This window comes from Crassostrea angulata, chromosome 4 (genome assembly GCF_025612915.1).
Source record: "Crassostrea angulata isolate pt1a10 chromosome 4, ASM2561291v2, whole genome shotgun sequence".
NCBI classification, from domain to species: domain Eukaryota; kingdom Metazoa; phylum Mollusca; class Bivalvia; order Ostreida; family Ostreidae; genus Magallana; species Magallana angulata.
In genome coordinates this window covers 27,330,681-27,353,700 of record NC_069114.1, presented here as the reverse complement: position 1 = coordinate 27,353,700, position 23,020 = coordinate 27,330,681, and the positions used below count along the sequence as shown (strand labels likewise).

At 33.3% G+C, this 23,020-nt stretch overlaps 2 protein-coding genes across 4 annotated transcripts; one reads left to right on the top strand and one right to left on the bottom strand.

Annotated features, from left to right (window-relative positions):
* The first annotated feature begins 1,345 nt into the window (after positions 1-1,345).
* Positions 1,346-18,083, top strand: LOC128180569 (nucleotide exchange factor SIL1-like). 2 transcript variants are annotated; one of them, XM_052848687.1, is made up of 9 exons: positions 1,346-1,503; positions 1,839-2,151; positions 2,799-2,888; positions 3,262-3,378; positions 4,829-4,926; positions 15,322-15,510; positions 16,614-16,735; positions 16,906-17,241; positions 17,630-18,083. In XM_052848687.1, exons 2-9 carry the CDS (start codon positions 1,932-1,934, stop codon positions 17,922-17,924), a joined length of 1,467 nt encoding a protein of 488 aa, XP_052704647.1. In that variant the 5' UTR covers positions 1,346-1,503; positions 1,839-1,931; the 3' UTR covers positions 17,925-18,083. The 2 variants fall into 2 exon arrangements, with proteins under 2 accessions (XP_052704647.1, XP_052704648.1); XM_052848688.1 differs by having other exon boundaries at positions 1,404-1,427.
* Positions 9,590-16,488, bottom strand: LOC128180567 (tripartite motif-containing protein 45-like). Of its 2 annotated transcripts, none has more exons than XM_052848685.1 (2): positions 16,360-16,488; positions 9,590-12,078 (listed from the first exon to the last, which is right to left on the bottom strand). In XM_052848685.1, exon 2 carries the CDS (start codon positions 12,061-12,063, stop codon positions 10,417-10,419), a length of 1,647 nt encoding a protein of 548 aa, XP_052704645.1. In that variant the 5' UTR covers positions 12,064-12,078; positions 16,360-16,488; the 3' UTR covers positions 9,590-10,416. The 2 variants fall into 2 exon arrangements, with proteins under 2 accessions (XP_052704645.1, XP_052704646.1); XM_052848686.1 differs by having other exon boundaries at positions 16,410-16,455.
* Positions 18,084-23,020: the final 4,937 nt, after the last annotated feature.

The window sequence follows — 23,020 nt, the reverse complement described above, 5'->3', positions numbered from 1 at the left end:
CATTAACAGTAATTTAGTGAATTTTATACTTTCTTTTCATAATCAATTTATTAATTAGTTAAAAGGTAGCGATCACTGCAGAAAAAAATATATAACCCGCTAACGCGAGTTATGTATTTTTTCTGCAATGTCTCTACCTTCATATTACCCGAATGAATCGCCAAAGAAAGCATTTTATTGTTTAAATGAACTTGATTGGTACATGTATGTGACCAAATCTTCTGAGAAGCCCAAAACACCCCCCAAAATTACTTTTTAAGTTTCTTCCTATGGCCATGTTCTTTTTAAGGACATATTCGTAGATATGACCACGCATTTTTTAACATACCTAGAATAATGAAAGCATTTTTTAAAGAATACTAATTTACTTGGTATTACGACATTTTCTTAAACCGTTTTCCGAATTCATACCCACACTTTGTATGGAAAAAATTAATGTGTTTTGTTAATGTATATTAATGTGTTTTGTTAATATATATTAATCACTCTTCCTCTTGGCCTATCAAAAAGAGAGAGGATGAACCATTGTGAAAATATATGATCAATATTATAATTATCATAATTTCGCTACATTTTTAGTTCGTATTAAAAAAAACCCAAAGAATGTTTATGTTTCAATCTACATGTACATTAATCTCTAAATCTTCATCATTTATTTATTTTATTTAAGATGAGTAAATGTTCGTATATGTACATGTATATTGTCTTTATTTTCAATAACTTTAGCACATTAAATAAAGGGATCAGCCAACTCTTTGAATAATTTGTTATCTATTTATATTATATAATCTTTTAGAGAAGTTATAATCTTGCAATATACCGAGAGCCTTCAATTTAAAAACAAAATTGGTTTTTTTTTTTTGCTTTGCTGTCAATTGTTACCTCTGATGATGATAATGTACTAAAGTTATAAGGAGAAAAACTAAAAACCGGAAAGCACAATTTTATAAGCCTGAAATCGAATTTATTTACCATTATTCCAAATCAGAACCGTATTCCTGTCGGTGCTTTTGCTTATTGACTGTCGAATCAGATTGTTGTTTAGTATTTCTGATTTTTGAATGAGATGTGTACGGGTATTGTAGTTCTTTCATACGATCCAAATTTTAACAATTTTAACATATTCTATTCTATCCCGAAATCATTTTTTTAATTTTAGAAAAAAATGCTAGCATTTGTAAAAGTTATTGTTCAGTATACTTAAAAGGAAACTAGGGAGTTATGTCACAACAATATTAACACAACAACCTCTCGTTACAAGAACAGGCCAGCTTGCTGTAGTAAGAGAGATAACTCTAAAGTCAACCACCCTAAAACTCGGACACCCTCGTACTTTTTCCATCGATCAATATACAAAGTTAAAGTGACGTGTATCAACAGCAAGGCGCCAGGTGTGAAATAACAAATCTGATGCAAACAGTTAACCGGTAAAAATAGCATTTTATAGAAATGAATGTATGGAGTGTGCTTATGGCCAAATAACACTGCATCTATGACAGAAAGGTGAGATAAAATTACATACAATGTGCTTCAACACTGAAAAATCGATGACAATATCCCATTGTCTTCTTCTTGTTCATCTGTAAAATCAGCTGATATTTTAATAACATTTCTATATTTATGTTAATTTATAAATGTGCAGTAAGAATAAATAGCTTTTGATTATCCAATGTTAAAGATTTGCAACTTATTAAGCGTCATGCGAGATGGTTACACGCCAACACGGTTGAAAAAAGAGGAGAGCTCCACACGTGTGACGAATCTCGAATTTTCTCGAACATGACGTAGACATGGTCTATGGGAGATATTATACATGATTTCATTTTACCGACTTTTAGAATGAGAGTCGCATAACACTGGTAAAAGATAATGACACACGACTGAAGTTAGGCTACCCACAGGAAAGCAGGGACAGACATCGAGCACTTGAGATGCAGGGGCTACTACTGGGGATAAAACTGGTAACATGTGTGAGCCTGATCCTGTTCTCAGTCAGCTGTTACAACATGGTGGTGAGGAGTGAGGAGGCTGTGGACAACACACAGAATGGTGGCAGTAGTTCCCCTCCCTTAAAGACAGACAAAAATCCCAATATTGTCACAGACAAGACAAGTGCTCTTACCGTTGTACCTGACTCTGAAGATGATGATGGTAATTAAGAAGAATAGATGTTCTCACCCAAAATTTAGATTTTTTTTTTTTTGCTGATTTTTCAAGTTGTTTGTCATATTGATAGAAAAAAGAACAAGTATGTTAAAATTATAATCATATTATGTTAAATTCCTAAGAAATCATGACATGACCTAAACTTTTCTTAAAGATCGCTGCAAAGTCAGCATTATACTGGCATTAGACCAATTGTACTTAGCGAGAATTGGTCTTAGGCCATTAGTGTATGTCACTACATGTAAGATAGAATTTTTATTCTCACAGTTTTGGTCTTTTGTTCATGGCATGTTCCCTTAAACTAATAGCATATGGTATTAAGTCTAAATGGTAAACATATCATTTGTTCACAATGATGTGGATGCTGAAATATTTCTGTCGAAAAGAAGGTCATATTTGTCATACAATGAAATGATATCTCTAATTAAATTGTGAGGATAACTATCTCTTGAAAATCATGATACTTGCATGCACTAAATGTACAGAAATATTTCACTGTTAAACTTACAGTTCTCTTGATGCTGAAGTAAACTTATAATAAAAGACTGCAGGCCGGTACATGTATTTGTGAATAATATGATTCTGTAGCGGTTATGGTTGAATTAATATTTGATCATCTTATTCGTGAACAGCTACGGTGACAACAGAGGAAGAGGGGGCTCCAGATTTCAGCAACCTGGATGTGTTCTACCCTACAAAAGATTGGCAGGAGGTCAAGCCAGGTAAACTCAATTTACCGGTACTAGAGAAAAATCCTTCCTTAGCAAATGTGTTGAGAAGTTCCATTAACCAGCTTTCTTTTGCTGTAACTTGATTTCATGAGTTAACCAGTAAGAAATTGGAATTCAACAACTTGTTTTTGTGACTGAAATAGTTTATATATGTTATCAATAAGAAATATGAGCAATATTAAGCACATGATGGGTCTTACTTTCTACTGGTGTGATTGCCCTCATGGCTTGCAGTCTACCTGGGGTACCGGTAATGAACCCTCCTGTATTACTTATAACCATGAAGCAAATTTATGCATAGGAAATAAACACACATCAGACCATTCTCAGGAAATTGCATTTACCAATATTTTTTAATTTTTAGGTCAAGCTGTTCCAAAAGGTCTTCACATTCGACTAAATATGGACACAGGTCAAAGAGAGGCTAAGCTGATGGAGGGCGACGGTGGACTAAAATACTGGAGCCAGGAAGGAAAGCAAGGTAGACGGTTAAGTCTAACAGAGTTGTCCCTCTTGAAATCGAAAGACAGCACAAGAGTATTGAAAATCACTATTCTCAATGATATTGATCCTGTGTTTTACAATTTAATAATTGTAGGAATACTTGGTACATGTATATACCAACAAAATATGATTCTATGTGTATTAACTGTAGGAATAGTAAATACCTTTAATGCATATACTGTCATGATCTACCTACATGCATGTTTAGTAAATACCGTCATGATCCAATGTTCTAATCGGAAATCGGAGGAATAGTCAATGCTAAGAAGTCATGATCCTATGGTCTAACTGTAGGAATAGTAATTACTGACAAGTTATAATCCTATGGTCTAACTGTAGGAATAGTAATTACTGACAAGTTATAATCTAGTGTTTAAACTTTATAAATAGTAATTACTAACAAGTTATAATCCTATGGTCTAACTGTAGGAATAGTAATTACTGACAAGTTATAATCTAGTGTTTAAACTTTATGAATAGTAATTACTAACAAGTTATAATCCTATGGTCTAACTGTAGGAATAGTAATTACTGACAAGTTATAAACAAGTATTTAAACTTTATGAATAGTAATTACTAACAAGTTATAATCCTATGCTCTACCTGTAGGAGGAATCAATACTGACAAGTTATACTTCTATGTTTTACTTGTAGTAATGGTCAGTGATTAATACAGACAAGTTTTGATCTTGCGTTATATTTGTATATATTTGTATATAAAAATAGTTAATACAAACCAGTTAAGAAGTTTTGTTCAGACTGTAGGAATAGTCAATGTGTAAACAGTTTGTCATTATCCTATGGTTGAATTGTAGAAATAGTCCATACTAATTGATCAGGATCATGTTTTAATTGTATTGATAGCCAATACAGATTTATTATCATGATATGTTCTGAAAGTAGGAATTGTCAATACTTGTAAGTCATTCTCTTATGTTTTAACTGTAGGAATAGTCAATACTTCAATACTTGTAAGTTATTTTCCTATGTTTTAAATGTATGAATAGTCAATACTTCAATACTTGTAATCATTCTCCTATGTTTTAACTGTAGGAATAGTCAATACTTCAATACTTGTAAGCCATTCTCCTATGTTTTAACTGTAGGAATAGTCAATACTTCAATACTTGTAAGTCATTCTCCTATGTTTTAACTGTAGGAATAGTCAATACTTCAATACTTGTAAGTCATTCTCCTATGTTTTAACTGTAGGAATAGTCAATACTTCAATACTTATAAGACATTCCTATGTTTAAACTGTAGGAATAGTCAATACTTCAATACTTGTAAGTTATTTTTCCCATGTTTTAACTGTAGGAATAGTCAATACTTCAATACTTGTAAGTTATTTTCCTATGTTTTAATTAACTGTAGGAATAGTCAATACTTCAATACTTGTAAGTTATTTTCCTATGTTTTAAATGTAGGAATAGTCAATACTGACAAGAAGCTCTTTACACCAGAAGACCTGAAAAAAGCACTGAAAGAATTCAGAGTCAACAAGATTGACGATGAAGACACAGAGGTAAGAACTGATAGATTAATTCATTATGTTAATTGTGAAAATCAAAAAAAATTTTTAAACTACTATTTTTAAATATTTACATTTGCCAGTGTCTTTGTGATAACACCACAAATCAATACATGTATTGTAACGTATTGTCCAATACGTTACATCAGTGATAAAATTGGCATACTGTGGGGTGCATTGGGTTTGCATAATGTAGAGAAAATTTAAAAGAATAACATAGAAATATCAATATTTTAATATTTAATCGTACAATTGCAAAAAATAATATAAATGTAAGTAATTAAGGAATACAATATCATTTTTTGAATATTATGAGGTAATCAAATACAGTTAAGGGTGATCAAATCCAATGTTCGGGCTTTATGATTGATTTTATTATGCCGATCGTATTTGATCACCTTATAGCATTTAAACAATGATTCCTTATTATTTATATTCATATAATTCTTAGCAATTGTACGATTAATTATTGAGATAGTCATTCATTGATTAAATGTATTGGACTTTACATTACAAAATTGATACGTACAGTGTTATCGAAGGCAAATACACTGGATATTGTAAATATTTCAAACATTATTAGATAATCAAATAAAGTCAAGGTGTAATCAAATCTAATTATAAAACCCTTTGCACCTTTTTTGGATTTGATCACCTATTGACTGTATTTGTTCACTTCATAATGCTCAAAGAATAAAATAAAGTCATCCTTTAAATACATAAATATTCGTTTAACCAATTAAAATGTTTGATGGTGGTCACACATGAAAGGAATTGTTTATTTGGATGTTAGTTGTATACTGCTGTGTTTTCGTTTAGACTTTTAAAGTCTGGGCTTATAATCAGTCAGTCTGGATATAAAGATAATGTGTTTATAAAATATGATGAGAAATAGTCATAACAACGAAAGTGATAATTTCATATTAACAACTTTTTATCTATTTGTTAAAAACTTGTTCAACATCTAGCGAAGTGTAGGCATACGTAAATGTTGATAGATGTTTATCAAACCGAACATTTAAACATTTCACGATATAGATTTAGATTTTTAGACATGCATGTATATTAATGTTATGAAACAGGAGTTTAAAGTAATATTACGTTGCATACTGTAGAGGCAGAAAATTTTGTCGAGGATTTAATTTCGTTATTTTTGTTGGCAGTCTGAATCAACGAAAAAAGATATGACGAATTTTTAACCAAAGTATTAATGAATACAAAGAGATTATGATATGATGAAATTAAATGCCAACAGAATTTTATTTAGTTAAAAAACAACGAAATTTTGACCCAATGAAAATATGTGCTGTTACAGTATTTCTAAGATTTCTTGCCATTAAAAGTAGAGACCATGGTTGATCAAATAAAAATTGAAATTAAGCTTTGATTACATAGACATATTGTTAAAGAATTCATTTACAATATTATCCCTAAAAAGAGCCCTTGCCCCTTTGAGAGCCTCTCCAGGTTTTTTCATTTGTCAAAAAGGGACCCCCTTTTGTTCCCTTATAATAACATATTTAGCTTTCATTGAGTGTTGCTGGTCCTTAGAAAAAAGTCATAATGCAGAACATTTCGACTCCCCATATATCTTTCTCATTTAATTGTCTCAGTTCTCGTCAATGTTCCCCAAGAAACGAATTGAAAGGCAGCCATCTTGAAAATAAGTGAAAATGAAACTATGAAAGTTAGGAAATTTTTACATACGGTAGAATCACTAGTGTTAAAGATAAACAAATATTCTACGAATGTCTTACATGTATTTAATGATGAATAATTTCTGAAAGTAAAAGTGACCCAGGGGTTGTGTATTGCAGACCCTAAAGGTTGGGGATTTTTTTTGGAAATACATCTGATTCAATGAATATATATATGACTTGAGTGGATTATCTGATTTTATAGGAAAGTAGAACAAGCATTAAGGTGGAATAAGACACCTGGAAAAAATCACTCAAATTAACAGTAAATTATTTAATTATGAAAGATATGATAATAAACAAACTGTACAAATGCCAAATAAGCAAAAAATTTGCAGTTTTGGGATAAAAAAATTAATATCTAAAAAAATCAATATAATAAGTAATAGCAAAAGCTCCTGCGGAATTCGAACTCGGGATGTACGGATCACAAGCCCAACACGTTATCCACTCGGCTATGAAGTAAGTTACATGTTTCTTTTGATAAAATCCTTTTAATGAAATGTAATGTCATTTCGACGAGAGGTCAGCCATTTTGTGACGATGTGTTATATTCCTCCTAGAAAAGTTTCTCAATTTTTTTCAAACATTCTTGAGTGAAAACATATATCACAGAAATTATTTTAAACACAAATACCAAATAACCCTCCCCCTTTTCGCAATTTTCTAAGAACTGGGGGCGCTATTTAGAGATAATATGTTAGTTTTATATTACAAATTTCATTGAAACCATGTAGAAGTTAGTGAAATAGGAGGTCTTTTAAAAGAACAATACCGGTACTTATAACCTTGATCAGTCCTCATGTTGAGTTGTTGAAATATTTTGAAGACAGAGACAGTTATGGCTTAGATTTTTTATTTAAATCTATCCTGATTCTCAGAATAACTATATAATTATGTCATTTGTAGACAAAGTACATTATGTTTGGTAGTTTTCGTGATGATTTGATGTTTTACTTTTTTGATCACTTTTACTTTGCAAAATATCAAATAGGCAGAAACTTATATATCTGGTACTGTTTGCTATATAAGAAAATTTTTAAATCACAAAGAATGACTGATGCAAATAAAAAAAGTTACAGCCCCCCCCCCCCCCCCCCATTTTCACAAATTTTGTGACACAAAGAACCCGGATATACAGTAATCTTCATTTTGGGTTGATGTTTATATACCTGGTAATCAAACTATATGTTCTAAAGAAATCTCATCTGTAAAAAAAAAAAAAAGAATTACTGTATATATGCTAAAATTATTGATTTTTTTATGACTATTTCAATTATCATCGACCATTTCACATAACCATAAATTTGTCTATTTATTAACATAAGTTAAAATCTTAAAATTATAAGTCACATATAAAAGCCCTATATCAAGTTCAAAGTGTTTTAGATAGTTGGGTCAAAAACATTGGGATAATGATGAACACATCCAGGGAGTTACCTACAACTCACAATACTCTCAAATTCAGCCACAACTTAAAAAAATTAATTAATATTTAAAAATACCATCTTCTTATGTTAGAAAATCTACTCAAATCTGTCTCAAAATTGGGCTTCATGCTTCATTATACAATGACTTAATTCCATGTAATAATTAAAAATAGATTCTAGATCTGCAGTTACTGTATTTAATTGTTACATGTATCCTAGGAAAGATTTTGACAAATGTAAGTTTTATTTGAATGACATGGAGTACCAGTGTGTTATAGTGCATGTTAGAGAGGTGACAACTCATGGAGCCTTATGATGAGAGAAAGTGAGTTACTGAAACCTTTTCCAGAGCAAAATATAAAAGGGGAGATAATTACATATTCTTCATACAAGTTCTAAATTGCGTCAAATTGAAAATTGTGTTCAGATCCCATTGAGAAAATCAACTGGAATCTAAAACAATGGAAATCATTGTTTGCTTTTCTTCATCTTCTTCCTGTATACACACTGATGCAATGGATTAAGTAGTTTTTAGTTGGGTTTGACTAGCATGATAAATTACTCATTATTTAGCAATTTGTAATTTATCAAAGAAACACATTTTATGAGAAAATTTTTATATTTTCAAATAAAGCTAATTTTGGCATGTTGCTTTGTATTGGATAAAAGATAATGTGAAAGTCATGAAGCTTTTATGTTTTTTCACAAATCTCGACAGACTATATTTGTTTAGGGAGTAAAGCACTGTAGTATTGTAATGTTATCTATATAGTGCTTTTCTTTAGATCTGGTTTTGGATGCAGAGTATTAAACAGTCTGAAATGGGTACATCAATCAGAAGTTTTTTTATTGCACAAAAACCTATCAATAAATTTGGCTTGGATATGTTTTATTCAATTTTGTTCTGTATTCAAATGGAGAGAAGGTTATGCTTAGGTCATACCTTGGAAGTGTTTCACAGCCATGTTTTGTAATTCATTAAAGATAAATGCTGAGGCCATATATGTACATTCAGAGTTTTTCACAACAGTAGTAATAACTCACCCACAAAGACGTACATGTGAAAGAACATGTAGCATTTGTTTGACAGTTCCTGCAATCAAAAATTATGCCCACATATTTCATACTGATACTATTGCAGTTGTACATTAATAATATTGCAAGTATAAAACCATTGAATTGAAGATTTTGTTTACCATTGATCATATTCTTAAAAGTCTCCTTATATGGAATGGTGTTTTGATGTTGTAAATGTAGGTTATAATTGCATGTATACTGTCACGTGATGAGTTATTGGAAATCTAAATTTGGTAATTACAACTGACATGGCAGGAAGAGAAATATTTAAAGCTTATATAAACCTCTAATTTGAGATCATTGTAATGATGATATACATGTGTGTGTGTGTGTGTGTGTGTGTGTGTGTGTGTGTGTGTGGTTACTTAATAAGTGATGGAAATGTGTAATTTTTGTAATATAGACTACTGCAAAATATTGAAGAAAAAGATGAACAATTTAAATCCCAAAAAATTCAATTATCCATTTTATTGTTTGTAAATTAAGAGACAGGATGTTTCAAGGAAGACCTTGTGCCTTTAAGGTACCTATCCCATATAAGGACCTTTAATATCCATCATGTATTTTATGATCACACAAGACCAGCACAATTTCCATGTGCCTTATAACTACAACAGCTGTTTGGTAGTGCAATATCAAATACTCAATAAATAAGTAATAAAAAATTTGTTCATTGCAAAATATTATCACAGTAAATTTTCTTTTTGAAAAACAGTACGTCCTCTTGTATATTTGTACATACTGTACGGAGAAAATGAGAGATACATGTATTAAAGACATACATTTCATGGGTGTATGACACATCCATGAAATGTACAATTTTTATTGTATATAACATATGTATATGCAGTGTAAATCCCGTGGGATGTTTGATTGACAGAACATTGAACGGAAATCAATCGTGTCTTGCAAAAACACGTTTTAGTTGTCCTACAACGTGAGGTTGTATAACTTAAAGACAATTTTTATAAGACCCAATTTCTTTACATGTCGAAATATGTAGGTTAAAGAGAGTGATTGTAGTAAGAGGACTTGATAGTTGAGGCCATTTTCTGTAAAGATTAATCTCCTTATAAAGAAGAGCTGTTTAGAAATATAGCAAAATGTTCAAAATTTAAAGCTAAATTAGAAAGATTTTTAATTTTTATGTTTTTTTAAATGATAGTTTATAGCTAAATACATGTTATCTAAAAAGTTAAGAAACAACTGATTGTTAATTTGTTAACCACCCAGCCTTCTTTTCAAAATACCACAACACATGTCAAGGAGTTACAGGTAATTCAAAAATAATTCAGAAGGGAGCAGCATCTCTTATCACTGTCCAGAGCCCACAGTAGCCCAGGGGCTTCCACTGCTAGCCCAGTGGGACTGATACCCAGACTGGCAGTGTCCAGGTATCTCAGCGCCCGCCCATCTCTATCGATCACGTGGATCGTCTGGTTTCCTCGGTCCGATATCAGAATGTTCCCATTAGAGTCGCTGGTTAGAGAATGCGGCTTAAAATTCTTCAAAATGTCACTGTTCTTGTACGTAAACCTGTAGAGCCCAAACCGGTCGAGGATCTCAATAGAATCTGTCTCTTTGTCGACTACCCAGATGTCTCCATTCAGATTCTCTGTGACAGAGGTCGGGTAGGCAAATAGAGCCTCGCCCGACTCTTTCTGGTAAATCCGTAAAGCTGCCTCTCCTAGCTTGTCGTACTTCAAGACTTCTCCCGAACAGTCCTCGGACTGCACCACGGACACTAGAATCTCGCTCTTTCGTGTCATGTGAAGTCCTGTGATGATATCAACAGTAAGATCCAAAAAGACGGTTCGAACCTGGTTGGACAAGATTTTGACGATCTTGTTGGGACATTTTCCATCTCGAGCCACGAGCAGTCCATTAGACAAGACAACAGCTGGCTCACGAAGTCCAAATTTCTGAAACACCTCCATTTGCACATTACCGCTTTCCTTACTGATCTGAAAACCATACTTGTCTCCGCTGATGAGCAGCTCCTTTTCATTGGCTATTGTCACAGAGGACAGGGGCGAAGTTCCACGTATTTCTATGACTTTCTTGACGGATATTGGTGTTTTCACGGGCGGCAGTGTTCTTTTTCGTAGGTCACCCGGTGTTCCAACGCTGAATTGTCCGAAGAAGGTTTCCAATCTTTCCAAGGAAATTTCATATTTTTCGAACACAGCAGTCTCGGTATGGATAGCAATGTCTTCTTCCGACGAAAGAGCAGACAGGCGCTGCCTTATGTTATTAAGCAGAAGCGGAATGTTTGCTATGTGATGCTTCTCCAGCACAACTTGCATTTCTTTAATGGTCTTTTGTAATTGTGTATAATTTTCTCGCTTCGATGCTAATGCATTTTTGATCGGTTGCTTTTCGCTCTTTATGACCACTTGTAACATTCTCTTCAGTTTTTCCTCCAGTGTACCAACACATGCTTTAAAAGCCTCTGCTTGATCGTGGATCTCCGTTTCCGTAGCTGCTTGGTTGTTTTCTATTTCCAACAACCTTTTCTCAAGAATTTCACACTCTCTCAAATATTTCGGCGTTACTATTTGATTGAAATCCTTCAAGAGGGTCTCAAATTCTTTTGGCTTCGTCTTGAAAAGTTTATCGAGTTGGTCGAACTCGTGGCCGCGATGGTTGTCGGTGACACATTTGGTGCAGACGATCTTATCGCACGTGACACAATACATCTCGCAGAGCTTGCTCTGATGGACGGAACACTTCATGTCATCCAGAATGTCGTAGGATGAGACCAGGCTCCGTCGTATGATCTCATGGGCCTGGGAGGCTATGCTTTTGGAGTGGATCTCGGAGCAGTGCCCGCACATGGTCTCTCTACAGTGCATGCAAAACTTCGTAGCATTCTCATTGGTACCGCACAAATCACATTTGACGGCGCATTGCTGTTGCTGTTCCATCGCCCCGAGTCTGTCCTGAAATGATAAAAAATTTGAAACATTTTATTTGTTATTTTTCATACTCCGATGGATTGCCTTGTACATATTTCTTACACACGTGTTAAATATGTTCAGATGAATAGGTAAATGATATGTTGGGAAGAAAATGTCTTTCTATCTCGATAATTCTTTACCAGGTTTTGTGTGTGGGTTTTTTTCTGCAATTACTCCCCTGACGCCGGCCTGCATATATAGGGCATCTATGTATCAAATAACAGGCACACAACTTTTATGCCATCAGAAATTAACTTGCGTAATTTTTACTGCTCATCAGTGTCGGATTAGTTTTCTGTGTGTCGTGTTTAAGAGACCGGGAAAGTTTTTGAACCACGTATTCCTCCATTTAAGGTCAAGATATAGTAAATGATAGGTGCATACAGGTTTATGAAATTCAAGATATAAATTCTTTCTATGTTGCTTCATAACAATAGCTTTGTTTGATAGGGTGTACCGGGGCTAAAATTTCCGGTAAATACAATGGAAAATCATGTTTTTATGTGCCATTTTCAATGAAATATGAAGGAAATAAGTAACACATTTCGGAGTTATGTCGAATTATTACTAATGAAATATATCTAGAATGCCTACAGTCTCTCTAAAAACGACATGAAACAAGCCCTTGACCTCCTCTTTAAAATTATGTCAAATTGAGTATAGGTACCGGGGCTTCTTCTCCCATGATTTAAGATAGCAATCGGAACATAATAAGGGCGTTGTTTTCGAAAAGTAGGCGTAGATTATCATAGATATGCACAACTTTACAAGAATCGGAATGGGGAACATTGTCCATTACTATATGGGTTGTTTATTATTGATAAATAATAATTAATGAAAGGAAATTTATCTTTGTATCCCTGAAAATAAATGTTAACGTTCTACCTAAGAGAGTTAAGCCTCCAATAAAATCAAGATATTTTAAAAGCAGTTTATATTATCTTATTACCTAATAATGATAATACCTATAGTCAGTAATGAATGTATCTAAAAACTGAGAATGGTATTAGTCTTCCGTTGCACTACTTTCACGCTATTAAAGAGGCATGGTCACGATTTTGTTCAAATTTTATTTTTCTGTTTTTATTATTTACAATGCTTTAGGAATGCATTTCTAATGATCAAATAAAATTTGAGAGTCAGTCGTAGAGTTATAAGCAAGATACAGGGCTCACAACTCTTTGTAATGTAAATAAGGCTCGTGCCCTGTTTTTGTTTACATAGGTTCAATATACCAGAAAAAATCTTTTTCAAACTGATTTGTTTATCTTCTTATTCGTTTGAAGTATAAACAAACAGTTCCTAACGTTTAACACATTATTTTTGGTCTAAAAGTATAATTTTCACTTCAACATTCAAAATGTAAACAAAGGCTTTGTTTACATAGCAAAGAATTGTAAGCGCTGTAACTTGCTTATAACTCAACAAATGACACTCAAATTTTGGTTGCATATTAAAAATGCCTTACTGAATCACTGTAAACATTAAAATCGGAGATAAAATTTTTGATCAAAATCGAGACCCTTTAAAGAACTTAACAATAATCAAAAATAGAACTCGTATAGACAGTCGGTGTAAAATTCGAGAAATCTTATAAGTGCTCGATGTATACATGTAATACTCAAGAAATCCTTAATGCACTTAGTGTAAGAGACGAGAAATCCCTTATTCATTTTGTTTTAAACTTGAGAAAACTTGCAAACCTCCTTTCAATGTTAATTAGTTGAGGGATGGGGACCGGTAGGGGACATGAATTGCTTATGCAATAGTCTCAGAATTCTCGTTGTTGGTTTTTTTAAACTACGAATATTTACATTTTCAAATGCCTTTGTCTGTGATAACATTTCGAATCAATTTTGAACCCTAAAACCAAATAACTTCATAAAACATGAGTGACACAAAATGGGCGTGTAGTATACATGTAGCATAACCGAAAAACGGTATTGGCTGCGCGTAGTAATACGTAGCATGTGCTACATAAAAAATAGGGGTTTCAAAATAATGGTGTTTTAGACTGTATAAATTGAAAAATATAAGTAATAAGGAATCATTCTTTGAATATTATGGGGGGTGATAATTTCGCGGTCGGAGCGTGGTCAAATCTATCATAAAGCCCTTCGGGCTTTGTTGGATTTGACCACGCCCCGACCGAAATTATCACCTCAAAGAATTATTCCTTATTCCTTAAAAGATGTTAAATTTATACATTTGGTTTTTGAATATGGATCGACAACACTATACGTCAGAAGATTAACCCATATTTTTAACTTATAATCACATAAAGTCAACATCTTTTGTTACAGTCCCCTGATGATTGGTTACGTTCAGAGTAATTAGGTACTGATATTGAGTATTCTTTACGAGGTTATTGGAGTAATGTCTTGCTTTCAAAAAGCTTAAATTATAGCTGCTTCGATATTCGACCAAAACTGCATGATTTACAGCTATGCAGATTCCATAGGATCTAGAAAATACAATAATGAGTAAATAACGATTTTTAAAAGGTAGATATCGCTATCGAAAAAAAAGAGATCTGAAATTCATTGTGAGAACTGCTTCTAGAACTTTATTTATGTTTTATGAGAGCCTACGGTTAAATTAAGTTTGAAACACATGTAAAACTCAATGTTAGAGACAAAAGATGTTACAGTAGCAAATACATGTATCATAATTTGTGATCAATACTTCTTGAATTGGTTTAAGGATAAATTGTTGATAAAATGAACATGTTTTATAGAAGGGACTATTATATAAATAGTGCCTGTTTGGGAGGGTAACAGTTTCAATTTCAACTGTTATCCTCCCAAACAGGCACTATTTATTTTGTTATACTGAATGTCTTTTTTAAAATTTTTAAGAAAATTTTACTGCTTTTATATAGGAATAACGTGAATTCTACAGCGAACCGTACGCGCATAATTTTCGCGCATGTAACATTTTTTAATGTTACCCGTTGCCAAGTGCGTTGCTAACGCTGAGGGTAATAGTAAATATTATTAACTGCGTCTTAACCATTCAAATTTCAGTATTTAACATGAAAGTATAACAAAAAAAGAATATAAACTTAGTAAACGAAAATAGCTGTATGATATTTTGGGCATCGTTCTAGTTTGTTCATATGCAGACTGGACCATTCTTGATATACTATACTATGACAGCATATCATCATATTCTCCCAGTGTGATCCTCAATATTAAATTCTTGTAATGAATTGCCATTTTGCAGCGCATGGAAGAGGTGAAGAAGAAATACAAGAGCTACGAAGAACTGAAGAAAGATCTAGAGGGACTACACATGGACATCAAGACGGATCGAGAGACAGTCCTAGAACTGACCTCCATGTTGAACTCCAGTTCTCTGGACACCACGGAGCGTGTGGATGTCATGGAGACGCTGCTGGACTACCTGCACCAGGTGAGCTATATACTTTTTCGATTAAAGTTTGTACGATCCAGAAACTTCATAGTAAAGAGAACGCAATTACCCATACAAACGTTTACCAAATAAATTGTGTATTGTTGCGATTGATCATAAACACTGCAGGAATAAGGAATCATCCTTTGAGTATTAGAACCATTTTAACAATAGCTTGGACTTTGGGTAGTTGTGCCAAACAGCATTGTGACATAGGCATGTGTACTAGTATTCTATTGCTAGCAACTCAGCCATGGCTCTTTGAATATTTGTCTGGCTTAAGAGCTAAGACTACGCAGTCGGTGCATGTTTCGCTGAAATCACGTCATTTATATCTTGTTTTGATGCAAGAAATAAATAGCTAGTCCTACTGAAAGTCCAAAGTCTTGTTAAAATGGGTCTGTGAGGTGATAATTCTTGTCGGGGCCTGATCAAATCCGGTAAAGGTCGAAGGGCTTTCCGATAGATTTGATCACACCCCAGCCGAAATTCCGCTTGCGCTCCAATTATATGTCATTTGAAGTTTTTGAACTGTACAAAATCGATACATAGTTTTATCACAAGCAACGACACTGAAAAATGTATTTATAATGTTATGCAGCCAATGCTGTTAGGTTTAATGTTTTCTTGTCATTACAAATGTACAAAGTCACCGGGACCTGTTGAGCATTATATAATCAGATGTCAAATCTATTTTCGTTTTAATCATTAATAATGCAGTATGCATGTCTTTTAAATGTTTGTCTATTTATAAAACAAAACAAGTGGGTTTCACAACTAATATAGAGATAATAGTCTGAAATAACATGGAACTATGATTTGAATAATTAAACGTGAAAAAAATCATACCTTTACAAACTCGGATTCGTGCTTGTTACGAGGAGTGGATGTGTACGTACCTTCAGATCTAGATATCTTTAATTTTTACTTCCGTATTCGTGTTTACTTAACTTCAAGGATAAGCTTTCACGTGTGTATTGCTACGAAGGGCCGGTCCAAACAAAATGGTGGACAAAAAAGTTTTAATCAAGAATTTTAAGAGCTTGGTTGGTCTGCATTAGTAGTATTGGGAATTATTTTCTATGATTTTTTCTTCTTTTCAGATTGATAATGCAATTCTGTTTTGTGACATTGGCGGAATGAAACTGGTCATTAAGAATCTAAACGACTCCAATGCCGAGATGAGGTCCATTTCCTCGGCAATTCTAGCAACATCGCTCCAAAAGTATGATTTGTGTAATTCCTCCTCTATGTTTTTGTCATCCAAAAATTAAACTTTAAAGCTGTTTAATGGAATGGTTTTGTAAAAAAATCAAATGTTTTGTCATTTAAAAGTTTAACAATGAAGATGTGTGATTAAGAATTTTTAAACCAATCAAATCTTTCTGCTTATAGTAACCCAAAAGTGAAAGTTTACTGTATCAAAGAGGGGGTACTGCACCACTTTGTGCGCGCGCTTTCAACGGAAGTAGAGTTGCCTGTCAAGAAGAAGCTGCTTTTTGCCTTGTCTGCAATGGTTCGCAACTTTCCGTACGCTCAGACAAAGTTCGGTGAATTGGGAGGGTTCAGTGTCCTCGCCAAATTGTTTACGTTGCCAGGTACCTCGGAGGAAGCTACGAAGCTTAGCGAAAGAACTTTAACGCTGGTGGTGGATTTATTGGAGGAACATCAGTCTGTAACCAAGGACAACAAACACCATTCTTCTGAGGAGCTGCTCTCACAGTACAAGAAGTAAGCAATTCAAATTAAAATCTAAAACCTCTTTTGATTTTTTTTGGTGTGCAACATTTTTCCTTTTAATTTCATATTACGTACATGTACATTTACTATCCGGCGATTTTTATTCAGATACGATTTTTGAATTAATGATGTAGAAATTAAAATTGCAGATGATATGAAGCCACAGAATTCCATAAAAATTGGCAACTCGCCCCCCCCCCCCCCCCCCCCAAAAAAAAAAAGAAAAGTCAGTTTGACAGTAATTAAAAAACGATTTTGCTGTGTATTTCAGGCATTGCAATGATAAAGACTTGTTTCACTTTTCGTAAGATTAATATTATGCTCATTGAGTCTATATGTATAGATTACAGTATAACTACATGTTTATGTGTATTTTCAGCTTTCCACTGCTAGAACATCTCCTGCAGAACGGATTTTGTGAAATAGTGGGCAATCTATTAGAAAACATTCCTCAGCGGGAATTCGAGAGTACAACAGAGGTCATTCTAAAAGCCGCCATGAAGCTGAAAGATTCCTGCTTTCAACAGTTTAAAGAACACACTGTCAAATTTAAATCTCTTCATGACAATTTACTAAAACTGTACCACCAAGATACAGAATTAGATTTTTATAGAGACCTTTCCGAAGTCGCCAAAAAGTTATACCTTTTTCTGATGGAAAAAGACGAACTGTGATGCATTAATATTAAACCAATATTTGGTTGTTGTTACAGTTTTGTATAATTTTATAGAACAAGAGGCATCAGTGAAGATTGAAGTAAATGGTCTTTAATTATATGGTTTTAAAAAGAGTTTAAGGATCATTTTATGATTGATAAAAATTGTATGACTGTTTACTTTGTTGGTTTTATATCAAGTTTATTATGAGAACAGTGCTGGTCAAAAGACCAACGTAAGAAATGGTGAAAAAATCTGTTGCTCATCAAGCCCTGTACAGAATACTAGTATGTGACAACAAAAGCACATTACCTATTATTGAATACAGATCATGTAATATTGCAGTACCTGCGTCATTTTCTAATCATCTGTACAGAAAAATACCTTGTGTAAGAACGCAAGTAACCTAAATATATTATACAGTTAGTGCTGTTTTTAAGGTCAATGAACTACCCTTAATATAATATCCACGATATCAAAGATGAACGCGGGTTATGTACTAGTACATGTATTTTTCCTGCAATGCTAGCTACTTGCATACTCGAATGAACTACCCTTCCCCCTTCTAAAAAATAAATTTGTCATTGTTTAAATGTTAATGAGAGACAGATTAGGAAGAGTTTTATATTCAAACAAAATTCCTTCCCTCAAATTGTAATATTTACATTTCCTGGTGTCTTTGTTTTTGCCCCCCCCCCCCCCCCCCCCCCCCAAGATTTTGTAGTTTTAGTAAAAATTATTAATTTTTGGCACGTGGTCTAAAAAGGGAGTATTTCACGGCACCACGTGATTGATGTGCGCGGTCCTTGGTTATACGCAGTTTGCGCTTCATGAAAACTCTTATTGAAAGGACTCTTGGGGCACAAGGCGTTATTGAACATGTATAGCTACATATTTGCATACACAATGAAGAAAAGAAACGTAAAAATGTCCATACGTATTATAATTACACAAATTCATATATCAAGATCAAATAAATAAATATGATTACATAAAAAGTTGACGCAAGCATCAAAAGAACGGTCGCAAACTATTTGTTCTAAAAAAATTCTAGTACATGTACATGTACATGTACTTGATATAGGTCGAGCTTTTGTAGTACATGAACAATCCATTTACAGACATATGGAGAAAGTTATGTACATCAGAAAACTGTTTAAAATGATTAGAATGCTAAAAATCGCAATACCATATTTCACGATTACATTTTACTTAAAGGTTATGAATATTTTTTTAAAATGACATTGATTTTTATTTCGTTCAGTCTCTGATACATATTCCTTCAAAGAAAAAACGTCTGGTTGAACTAGACGTTCATAATGGCTCCGCAGAAATGCACAGCTACTTTTTACACATGTACTTTCATATCATTTTTTAAAAAAATATTTGCATTTATATTACACAAAAATTAAAGCACTTTCTAAATTACTTTTCAGCTTGAAAACATGTTAATTAAATACTTTTGATACAAGGTGTCAATTGGTGGACTTTGCGACCTTGTGTATGTCAGCTTAAAAGTAGCTTCGTAACGTTGAAAATCTTTTAAACCTATCCTTTTCGAACGCTACAAGTTGCAGAACCAAAAATTCATTAATTGTTTATACCTCCAAGGGCGTCAAGATGTGTTCACCTAGAAATAGGTAACATTGACCTGATAAAAAATTTTCAATGAAATATTTTGATATTTTTAGTCTCAGAATCACCAAGCTTCGTTATTTGATGTATCTTACGGCCTCAAAGCATGTTTACCCAAAAGTAAACTTGTGTTTTGCCTTTTGTCGAAGGTAATTGTCATCCAGTATTTATCCTTGATACATTTACCTTAAGATTAAGTATAATAAGATTCAATTGTCAATTCCCCATGGTCATTTTGTTTTTATGCATTATCAAGTTTTTATATTAAAAAAAAATTAGAAAGAGATGAAAGAATCGTTCTTCAGGTGAGCGATGTGACTCGGGGGCCTCCGGTTATTTTCAGATCATATTTAAATTTACTGGAAAAGCAAAACGAAAATACCTGTTTTATATACTTAACGCCATTCGATTCCCCGTCGTTGAAATTGCACAGCTGGCTTCGTTGTGATGTGATTACTTATATAGTTCTAATATTCATACTCTTTCAGTGTTTATAAAGCAGCTAACGGTACTCGGAAAACACTTATTTTTGTTTTTAACTTTTTTGTCGGACACTTTTGTAAATAATAATTCCAACGGTAAAACATTTTGAGTTTAGTATATTAAATATTTAAACACAGACTGCAGTATGCATTATCTATACTGCTTATGAATAATAATTATTAATATATTATATAAGACTTGAAGCTGACGCCACTTTGCCCAGTAAGTATGTGAAAGGATTTTTCCATTATGCAATAAACAGATCTTACCCGTTTTAGCTTTTCGTATTTTAGAAATACATATTTGGTTTCTGCCATTCTTTGACGCTTGTTGCTTGTCATTCACAGTAATATTCATTGTACCCGAAGTGCGGAAATTATGCAGTCCCAATTATTTAAAAATAGTTCCTTGGAAATTACATATAATTAAATTGCCAAAACGTCTCTGTTGAACTATAAAAATACACTCATAAAATGATATTTAATTAATAGGCATTTTAAAATGAAAAATCAGAGTTTTATAATATATTGATTGGCATCATGACATTTTGAATAAATGATGTCTGGTTGACTAGACGTTAAAAGCTAGCCCCGCAGAAATACACAGCTTCTCTTTATTTTATATCATTTAAATGTTTTTTAAGAAATCGCGGAAGCGAGCTAAATGGCATGCTAGTATGGCTGTTCCATGTTTGTTTTATATCCCTGACTAAGAACGTATATATTACATGTAGCTTTAAAACGAGGATACACGAATCCTTTACACAAATAAATATCAATATTATGCCTAATATAAATAGAATTGTTTGGATGTCATAGGCAAGACTGTGCAGACAAACTATCATACCGCGCTAACGCACGGTATTCAATTTGTCTGCACAGCCTTGGTGTGTTATAGGATCGACGACACCCAAACAATATGCATTTAATGCTTAAATAAACACCAGAAAAAGAAAAATAGATTTGAGCTCAAGTCGCTACCTGACTTTTTGTAGAACACCAATCTAAATTCTGATCATTTTCCCAGCCTTTTAATATAATAAATTCTGCAAGTATTGTTATAGAAAATATATATTACTAGACAAATCTTGCATTTCTCTTCTGAAAAAAAAAGACGCGAAACTTTACAAAATTATAAAATTACATTTATTTATAAAACTATTGAATGAAATCAATTGTTGCATTTGCTTCCCGAATCGACCGGTGAAGTATTTCTCCTTCAGATGGCACAATAGTATCGGGCAAAACAGAACAAGGCCGACATCTGCATGATCCCGCCATGTTGATAGGGTACGGGACTAACCGAAATTGCGAAGAACTTCCGTCCGAGGGACACCGAAGTAACGCCCTGGTCTGTATGACGTCATCCTGTTGGCAACACTGGCAGAAATGTATAACTTCTGATGGCGATGTTTGGGAAGGTCGGGCGTGTGTGAAGCAGCCTCCCTTACACGCCCTGATAAGGACGCGCCTTGGCAGGCAGTTACCGATCCGCACCGTGTAGATTGCATAATGTCGGAGACATTGAGATCTGATGATACTGACGGCAACAGTGGCTAGTACAGTTCCGTACAAAAAGAGCTTCATTTTTTGACCTGTAATATTATAAGCATAATTAGGCATTGTCTATAGAAATGACTCTCTCTCTCTCTCTCTCACATACTTTTTCAGTCTTCTGTTCTTTGAAGTCAAAAGGAGTGCATGGCATGTCAACTTCAATAAATATATTCAAAACAACTTCTATGTTGACATAATATCTATACATGTATCATCTTATAGTTAAAAATACGTGTAATATAAAGACATTATGACACCAGCGGCTGTAGATTTTTTGTCCGTATTAAGATAATGAGTAGACTGCAGCCAAATCAAGATACATGATCAAACTAATTGGTAATACTTAATGACAAAATACGTCACATCTATGTCAAATGAAGATTTTTTTTCTCCAGCAAATAGAAATCAAAACTGTGCAAATTTTATAGCCAAAAATTTTGCCTGGAAAAAATATTAAAATAGGATAGAAATATACCCGTCAAACATAAAGAATGAGATAAACTTCTTTCTCTAGATCTCTACAAGAGCTTACCTGACCGTCGCTCAACACGCATCAGTATGAAGAGGTGAAATCCTTCTCTTTAAAATGGATTCTTTCATTAACACCTGTCAGACGTTTGTGACGTCACGGATGATATATACCATGGCGTTAAGAACCTATTTTGACCGTTATTATAAATATAAAATCTTCCTGAATGACCTTTAACTAGTACATTGTATGTAATAAATGTTTGAATATTTTTAAACAAAAATCACCAAGAGGACCCCCCCCCCCCCCCAGAAATATTCATTTTCTTGCTGTTGAAATAATTCTAAAATATGTATATAAAGATATGATATAAATATAATAATTATGTTGTTACTAGACAACGCTTCCGATTATATCACAAGAAATGTTGTTTGTTTTTTTTAAATGTAACGAGTGTGATATTACGTGGCTTCAAAACAGTATCTTTTCAGTTGCACATTCTTTGCAAAATGTTGAATTAGATAAAAGTACTTGTGTTTAAAAACAATAGATATAAACATATTATGATGGATATCAGGACCTTATGTCCAAATACAGCTCTAAAGTGCCGGTTATTATTAAAATAGATTTAAGCTCGCCCGAGTCACTAAAATAACCCTTTATATTTCACTTCATTCCCCGGGGATCTAGAATAAAACTGTATAATTGCGTTCATTCATATGTAGCAAGGGGTCTTTAAAGATATTGTAAATTATATGACCCCTGGGTCAGGCTTGAACATGCACACCTTCATAATGTGAAATGTTATTACTTATTAGGTTTGTTACTGACTGACTATTCGCCTCGCCGTCTATGAGTTTGATCAACCCGATATATTTCTGTAGTCAGTCAGTAACAAAATTATTATAAAATAAGTGTTCTGTTTTCCCGATGACTTTTCAATGAGACACTATTCACAAAATGCAATGATC

Excerpts from the sequence above, each read along its gene's own strand:
- LOC128180567 (XM_052848685.1), bottom strand. The coding sequence starts at position 12,063 with ATGGAACAGCAACAGCAATGCGCCGTCAAATGTGATTTGTGCGGTACC.
- LOC128180569 (XM_052848687.1), top strand. The coding sequence starts at position 1,932 with ATGCAGGGGCTACTACTGGGGATAAAACTGGTAACATGTGTGAGCCTG. Across the intron at positions 2,152-2,798 it reads TGACTCTGAAGATGATGATG|CTACGGTGACAACAGAGGAA; the intron begins GTAATTAAGAAG and ends ATTCGTGAACAG. Across the intron at positions 16,736-16,905 it reads CTAGCAACATCGCTCCAAAA|TAACCCAAAAGTGAAAGTTT; the intron begins GTATGATTTGTG and ends TTCTGCTTATAG.